Here is an 8,237-nt window from a genome sequence, read left to right as displayed (position 1 = left end):
GTCCCTCTCTTCTGGACAGTATAGCTGCAGACATCAAGATTTTGGTCCTCTGCTTCCCCCTTGTGGATAAATTGGAAATAACAGCTCAAGCTTTCATAGTGTTGTGTAAGAATTGGTGGAGGGTTAGGGAGCTAGAAAGAGAGCCTGGGGTTTCTAAAAGGGAGGGGTCAAACTTTTAATGACGCCAAGACGCTTTCTTCATTTTCACCTCTTTATTTTTTTACTCCAGACGCATGGTTTTCAGTGAGAATATGGCCACCTAAAGACTCCAAGTCATTTGACCCTGAGCAGCTCCCATAGGGTGTCAGGTCAGTCCTCACACACCTCCTCTTCCTGGAGGTGCACAGCTCTAACTTTCTCCCTCTGCATTGGTGGCTTTCACACCACTCCATCACCGACCTACTCTATATGATGTTTTCTGCAACCTGTACCACCTTCCTTCACATCGTGTCGCTGCATCCCTGACATCCCCACTGCTCAGGTACTGCAGGGCAGTGGTCCTTTTGTTTGGAAGGTGAGGGAGGCGGACACTTGAACACAATGAAGGAAAGAGATTCTGAGTCATTTGGGCACACCCTGCTGGAACTAATCCTAATGGCAGAGCCATTCTCTACTTACAGCCCAGCTGCTTCCTTCCCCGGTCAGCAGCCCCCACTGATCACACTGCCCAACCTGGCTCTCCATCCCCATCCACAAGGAGCCACAGTGGTCTTGGGGGCTCTTCACTCTCCTGCCACTGGGGGAGGATGGGTTGTCTGACCTTGCTACTACCTGCCACCTGGGTTTTTGCTTCCCAGCTGGGAGCCAGGCAACCACCCGGGAGACCTGGCCTGATTCCTTTTAGCTCATGCCTCCAGACCCTGCCGCAGCCTACGGTCCAGGGCTAGGAGCTGCCTCAAGAAGCCCCGGTTGGGGATGATGCCTCTGTGGTCCTTGACTTTCTTGATGGCCTCCACGAGGGTGAAGTGGTGATACAGCATGAGGTAGGCCAGCACCAGGGTGGCGGATCTGCTCACTCCCACCGCACAGTGCACCAGGATCTTCCCTGGCAAGAGGAGGAGACAGACATCTGAGAGACTGCTGTGTGAAAATCTGCAAGAAGCTAGAGAGAGGTCAGCACAACTCACTTGGCTGTAAGCTGTGGCATATGGAGACAGAACTGGGCAAGGAAGAGCGGTGGGTGCAGAGAATGGAAGATCCTGGGGTGGTGAGATGGGTCCGTGGGTAAAGGCATTTTCCACACAAGCCTAACAACCTGAGTTCTATCCCCAGAAACCACACAAAGGTAGGAGAGACCTGACGCAACAAAATTGTCCCTTGACTTCTGCAGATACAGCATGGCACATATATGTGTACAACACACACACACACACACACACACACACACATGCACACACATACACAGATACTCAGTAGCAGCGCATGCATTTAGGATGAGCAAGATCCTGAGCTGGATTCCCAACACTTCGAGACGAATAATGAGGGTCCCTGGCAAATGGGAGAGGCCTGAGAGGAGTAGGAGGAGAGGATATTCCGAAGCTCAGTGTTTGTGAACCTGAGCAGAGCTCGGGTAGAGTCTTATTCCTGATGTAACCTGAGGCTTTGAACAGAGCAGAGACTCTGCTGACACTGGCCGGATGCATCAAAAGGAATCCTTCTGTGTTGCGCCTAGTCTCTCTTAGATCTCCACCACCCTTCTTTTGTGTGCATGTGTATGGTGGATGTATGTGTTCATGGTGTGTGTGTGTATGTGTGTGTGTGTGTGTGTGTGTGTGTGTGTGTGTGCAGGTGTAAGTGTGCCCATGGAGGCTAGGAAGTCAATATTGGATATCTTCCTTAGTTGTTTTCCTGATGATGATGATGATGGTGGTGGTGATGGTGATTGAGATAGAATCTCTTATTGAACCTCGATTTTGCAGAATAGGCTAGCTAGACAGGCTGGCCAACAAGCCCTGAGAGGCCCTTGTCTTTGCGTCCTCAGTGCTAGGAGACAGGACCCTTACATGGTAAGTGTTTTACAGACTGAGCCCTCCCCTTAGACCCTTCTTAACTCGTCTTTTGTTGCTTCATTTTTTTTGGTTATTTGAGACTGAGTCTTGATATATTGCTTAGGCTCAGCTCAAGCTTGGGTTCAAACAGGGCCGCTGCCAAGGTCTCTGGAAGAGCTGGGAATGATGGGCATATGACATTATGCCCTACCTCCACACCCTTCTATCTTGCAGTTTCCCTCAACGACTGAATATATTTTTATTTACATATACAGTTGTTTCTTGATATTCCAAGTGGAGTGATCCCAGGACAAACTTCCTATTACCAGTGTGCACGGATGCTCAATTCCCACATAGAAAACGATACAATATTTGCATAAAACCTACATGGCCCCCTTGCATACTCTTGGTCATCTCTAGATGACGTATGTCCACTAATAAAAATGCACATTCTAGGCAAATAGTTGTCACGCTAGACTATCCATGGAACAATGGAAAGAAATAAAGAAGTCTAAACGTTCTGCCTGTACTCGTGCCCCTAAATATTTTCAGTGTGCTGTTGGCTGAATCCGGTGATGCATAGCTCAGCAATACAGAGTGCTAACAGCTTTTCATTGACAACTAAGAATTTAAGAACCACGTTTAAGTGTAAAAATGACGGGAAAGCATGGAAACATGTTTAAAAAAAAAGTATTGAAACTCTGACATTTGTAACCTCAGCACCCAGGAGCAGCTTGCCCTGGATGGATGGCCCGAAAGGAGGCCCTCATCACTGTTTAATGTGCTACCTTGAAAGAGATAGTTGAGAGGATGTTTTTCTTTCCTTAGTGCTAGGTCCTGTGCATTTTGTCTTATTGTTTCTTGTCTTAAATATATTTATTTATTTTATATATGTGAGTATACTGTAGCTGTTGTCAGACACAGAACAGAAGAGGGCATGGGACCCCATTACAGACGGTTGTGAGCCACCATGTGGTTGCTGGGAATTGAACTCGGGACCTGGAAGAACAGTCAGTGCTCTTAACCGGGGAGCCATCTCTCCAGCCCATCTTATTGTTAAACTCTTGCTCCATCCTTGAACCCCTGGGACTTCTAAAAGCCACACCTATCGTTCTTTCTTCCTTTCTGCTTCTTCTCCTACCTCCTGGCTGGCTCAGTGCCCGATGGATGAAGTCCGCAGCGGTCTGAAAGTGGACGCTCATGTCAAAGGCTGGCGAGTCATGGGCCTCGACACCCAGGTAGCGGATGCCCAGTCCCTCGTAGGCCTCAGGGGTGCCTCGCCACCTGTTGTGGGAGGCGTTGAGGACGTGGGTGATGCCCAGGCGACGGAGCTCCCGGCGGTTGTTGGCTATATCCCTGTGTTAAATAGAAGTTAGAAGGGGTGTAGGGAAGCCTGTGGTAGCAGGAAACTTGGCTAGGTGTTGCTGTAGGCTGCACACCTCCGCTGTACTGACTAACCATAGTAGAAGAGAGGAAGGTGGCTAGTGACTATGGCTGTAATCAAATACTGGGAAGTGTAATTTTCCCTGGTCTGTAGAGTTCTAAAGGGCAGAACTAGGATCAAAAGGATTCAAGATTCTGAAAACAGGTTTCAATTTCACATGAGGAAGTGCACAATCAAGAGAGAGGTCTGGTCAGTAGTGGTGGTGCACACCTTTAATCCCAGCACTTGGGAGGCAGAGGCAGGCGAATTTCTGAGTTCGAGGCCAGCCTGGTCTACAGAGTGAGTTCCAGGACAGCCAGGGCTATACAGAGAAACCAAGAGAGAGAGAGAGAGAGAGAGAGAGAGAGAGAGAGAGAGAGAGAGAGATCTAGCTGATCAGAGGCTAGAACACTTCAAGAAAGATTGATTTTCTTGACATCTGGGTGTTCAAACGGGGGAAATCCTCAGTGGACCAACTTGGGGTACTATGGAGGGAGTTGTCCATCAGGGGCTTGGGTAAGCCCGTTTCTGTTTCATGCCTTTGCTGTGACTGTAATTTCTTGGTAGGATGTGTGCTTAACCTATGCAGCACCCTGGATTCTGTCCCCAGAACCAATAGATGAGTGCAGGGTCTGGAGAGATGGCTTAGTGGTTAAGAGCACTGGGTGATCTTCCAGAGGTCTTGAGTTCAATTCCCAGCTTCCACATAACGGCTCACAACCATCTATAACATGTAGCCCCATGGAATCCAAAACCTTTCTTTGCTGTGCAGACATCCTTGTAGGTAAGAAACGCCATATACAAAATACACAAATACAGAAGTCCCTGATAATCTAGATTATAAAGGTCTGGCGGTCATTCCTCAGCCCTCTATTGCTTTATTTTCTCCTTGACATCTGGGAACCTCTTTTGTTTGCTTACTACTTACTCTAGGGCTCTTACTTTACTCTAGAGTCACCTTCATTCCTCAAGCGCACACCCCAGCGGCTTAGTAGCTGGTACCCCTCAGGCAGGATGGCAGACATGAGCACAGATTTGACATCTATCGAAAACTCCCTATCTAGAAAGGCCACTGAGCTCAATCTGAAAACTCCTGGCACTTCTGCTCCTAGCCTGTATGACCTTGATCCAGTCACTTCCCCGAGCTCCCTTCCCTCATCTGTGACCCAGGGAGGGTGGACCTCCTATTTCACAAAGCTGTGGTGAAGATTAAAGTCGAAAATGCACGTGCAAATCAAACAAAAACAAATAAACAAAACAAAAACAAAAACAACGAAGTCTCACATAGTGGAGCCGAGAAGGGAATGGTCTGCATTTGATGACTCTCCTCACTGCGGTAGCTTTGCTTGGCTTCCCTTTCAGCTTCCTGCCTACTGTTTTGTCTTAGTGGCTACATTTCTCCAAAGCCAGGGCACAATAGCTGGAAGCTCAGAGCGATGTGCCTGGTCTGTAGTGTTGGCACACGATGTGCGATCTTTCCTAAACGAGTAACAGTATTTCCTAAACAGAGTTTCTCTGTCCAGCGCTGAGTGATTTCATAATTCCCTCTAAATCCCTGGAATCCTCAAGATTCTGTGGTTTGTCTAGGTATCTGTTCCTTTTCATCTTCAGCCTGGAGCCAATGAGGTAAGTCCATGTCTGCCTGCCACCCTCCTCTTTTCTCCTCGTACACACACATGCCCACACTCAGGCACGGTCCCCGGCCACCCAATACTTACTGGTCTCCAAGGTAGAGGCCCGGCCAGACCTCATCAGCATGGTTACAGGCTGTCTTGCCTGTGTAGAGGAGTCTCTCCAACTCGAAGACGTTGAGGAAGGGATGGTGAACAGCAGGCATCTCTTCCAGGCTCCCTCGAGTACGGACGGGGGACCTTGAGCTGCTTCGGGAGAAGCGAGCCATAAAAGTCATGGAGGCCCAGAGCCAGTTACCAGGGCACATTTTCAAGGTGGAAGGAACTGTGGCTAATGTGGAGTGGTTTCAGCGATTGGCTCAGTCACCAGGTAGCTGTCGCTGGAAGCAAAAGGATGTCAGGCACATCTAGTGAGTCCAGAGCAGCTGTTCTCTTTCCTCCCCTTAAGTCTGGGCCCTGGGGAGTAGATTCTTAGCTGAGAGAAGGCAAGCCTAGCCCAGGAGCTCAATTGCCTCCTTTCTCAAGCTGCTGTGGGTCCCTCCACTAAGCTCTGCCATATAAGGAGGTGGGAGTCACATGTCCTTGTTTACGAGAAGAAGGAGCTAGCTGCCCAGCTTCTGGGTTTCTCCTCCTCTGCCCCACCCCCACTGCCAACAAACACAGAAATGCACAGACATATACACACTGAATGCTTTGGTGTCTACAAGCTGCCTGGACACTTGTGAGCTTAAATCTGGGTCTCATCTGCCTGGGGATATAGGCAGAGAGTCTAGGGAGCTCGGATGGGGATGGAAACGGCTGTAGAGCCATCCAGAGAGTATCATCAGGATGATAACTGCAGCTGGGACCATGACATATGCCAGATATGCCTCCTGGGTGACAGAGATGAAGCACGTTAACCCATGCCTGCCCCACATGTCTCAAAGATAAGCTTGTCATGGGGAAGGACATTGGGAGGGTGACAGCGAGGAAGGATGGAAAGAGGAAAAGCAAGTTTGGGGAAATACAGTGTAAGAGCTGATGGACAGAGGAAGGCTTGAATCTATGCACACAAGCCTGTGAGTGGGAGGAGCCCCTCCTTTGACTACACCTCATCCCTAGGGAGAGAATTCTGAGTCAAAGCAGGGTTGGAGCTGTGTCTGGTGGAGGTGGGGCAGAAGTGGGAAAAGCCAGGGGAGATAGTTGGGGGGAGAGGTGTGGGGGGAGTGTTTGTGGGGGGGTTCCTGCAGGCCCAGGGGCAGCTGGGAGGTTCAGAATTGCCATCTTCAACAGATCCTGCACAGCTCAAAGGAGCAACATCAGCCTTAAGGGGCCTAGCAGGTGTGTCTCAGAGTACCTGTGGAGAACTTGGGAAGGTGGGCTCCGGGATTTGAGCCACACAGCTGGAAGAGACTGCCTTTGAGACTTGCCGTAGGACATTTGGGCAGAGAGACAACTACGGAAGACCTTCATCATCACTTTCCACTATGGTCCTGCATGTTAGGTGGGCTAACCGGCAGCATCTCTCTCCCCCTCCCCTTTCCCCCATTCCCTGTGCTGCCGTCAGCTTTAGGGGCCTCAAACGAAATGTCCAGCAGTAAGAAGCCATCTTGACCCATGGCCACACAGTGATCCCATCACACACTCCCAGCCTAGCCTAGCTTTCTCTCTCTTCTCCAAGGGTCACTCTTTCAGAACACACCACGGGATCCCAGCTAATAAAGGGTGAGTCTCTACTCAGGAGTTCAGGGACAGATAGGGTTTTCAATGGTTTGTTTAGAAGAAGCCCCAAAATCCAGCACTGCCATCGACATCACCCCCCCTCGCCCCCAGCACCTACCTCTACTCCTGGGGCTCAAAGACCCATCCTTTCCCCTCAACAACCTCTCTTAGAATAGATTCTGCTGCCCAAGCGATGGTGAAAGTCACAGGGCCGGCAGGAGAGCCGAAGCAGGTAGCCGCTGTCCTTGGGACTGCTCTTCCTGGTGTAGAGGATCCCAGCTCAGGCTGGAATACACCCCTGGGCCTTTTCCAATCCCATTAACCCGCCACCAGAGGCCCTGGCCGTTGCCCCCCTCCCTCCGTCTGCTGTCGCGGTAGTAACAGGTTAGTGGCTGTCGCCTTAGCCCTGTGCCAACCCAGACAGCCTGGCGCAGCGGGGAAGCAGGGCGCAGCGAGGCGCGCGGCGATGCCCCTGAGATCCTGCCCGGCCCCGGCTCCTGTTCCCTCACCCCACACGTCTCTACCTCCTGGTCGCAAGGGTCTCAGATCCCGAGGTGGCCTGCGGGCTCCCGCAGGCCGGTGCCCATGGCTCCTTCGCGGCCCCCGCCGCTGCGCCGCCGCCCCGGCGCGCAGGTGGATCGCAGCTATTTTTAAGCCATGACACGCACATCGAAGCAGGTTCCTCTCAGTGTGCGCGCTGGTGACACCCAGGGACACGGTGTCACGCAGCGGTGGGAGCCACCACACCGCAGCGACACAGCCCGCCCCTGTTTACAGCCCCGCGCAGGCCCGCAGCCCCGCCTCGCTTGCACGCCAGGGCTGCTGCCCCGCAGACCAATGGCAAAGCCCTGTTGCAAGCCTTTCCAGACAGGGTCTTCGCACTGCTCACTCTTCCCAGACAGAATTAATGAATTACAGACGGCCTGCTCCACTCTATTTTACACTCTAGAGAACAATCCTCAGCCACCCTTACTATTAATAGCGTTTACCATATGCTAGGCACTTCACCTGTCTTAGGGCGTTTTATACTCAGCAGAGATGCATAAGACAGGCATTAGGCGTCTTCATCTGCATTTGGCGAAGGGAAGATACTGAAGCACAGAGAGGCTAAGCCCAGGTCACCAGCTGGGTGTTGATAGAGCCAAGCTTCAGAGGATGATAGTGAGACTCTGTAGTTCCAACCGTGCTCCCCATACAAGGGAGTATGCACCTTGCGTTTCATTCAGAAAGCCATTCCTGCATTTTCAACTGTACACTCCACCCGCCCCTGAAGAAACTATTCATCATTTCTTTCTCACATGCTGTCGTTTAGTGGTGTCTGCCATCACCTGCTTCTCTATGGTCAGCGTCAAGATCTAAGTACTCAGAGTCAAGAGTCAAGGTCGGTGTTGCCTTTCCTGAGTCTCTTTCATTGCTTGTCTTTGTTAGGGCTTCTATTGCTGTGATGAAACATCGGGACCAAAAAGAAAAAAAAAATTGGGGAGGAAAGGGTTT

The 8,237-nt window shown here is 50.9% G+C and overlaps 1 protein-coding gene across 3 annotated transcripts; it reads right to left on the bottom strand.

The window, feature by feature from the left end:
- Positions 1-197: 197 nt before the first annotated feature.
- Positions 198-7,634, bottom strand: Dusp26 (dual specificity phosphatase 26). Of its 3 annotated transcripts, none has more exons than XM_031339469.1 (5): positions 7,268-7,634; positions 6,862-7,003; positions 5,130-5,422; positions 3,130-3,344; positions 198-1,045 (listed from the first exon to the last, which is right to left on the bottom strand). In XM_031339469.1, exons 3-5 carry the CDS (start codon positions 5,348-5,350, stop codon positions 846-848), a joined length of 636 nt encoding a protein of 211 aa, XP_031195329.1. In that variant the 5' UTR covers positions 5,351-5,422; positions 6,862-7,003; positions 7,268-7,634; the 3' UTR covers positions 198-845. The 3 variants fall into 3 exon arrangements, with proteins under 3 accessions (XP_031195329.1, XP_031195331.1, XP_031195330.1); XM_031339471.1 differs by having other exon boundaries at positions 6,862-6,999; positions 7,268-7,582; XM_031339470.1 differs by lacking the exon at positions 6,862-7,003 and having other exon boundaries at positions 7,268-7,582.
- Between the last annotated feature and the right edge of the window lie 603 nt (positions 7,635-8,237).

Source organism: Mastomys coucha, unplaced genomic scaffold (genome assembly GCF_008632895.1).
Source record: "Mastomys coucha isolate ucsf_1 unplaced genomic scaffold, UCSF_Mcou_1 pScaffold22, whole genome shotgun sequence".
Taxonomy (NCBI): domain Eukaryota; kingdom Metazoa; phylum Chordata; class Mammalia; order Rodentia; family Muridae; genus Mastomys; species Mastomys coucha.
Note: the sequence above shows the minus strand (reverse complement) of the source record. Positions and strands in the feature narration are given on the sequence as shown.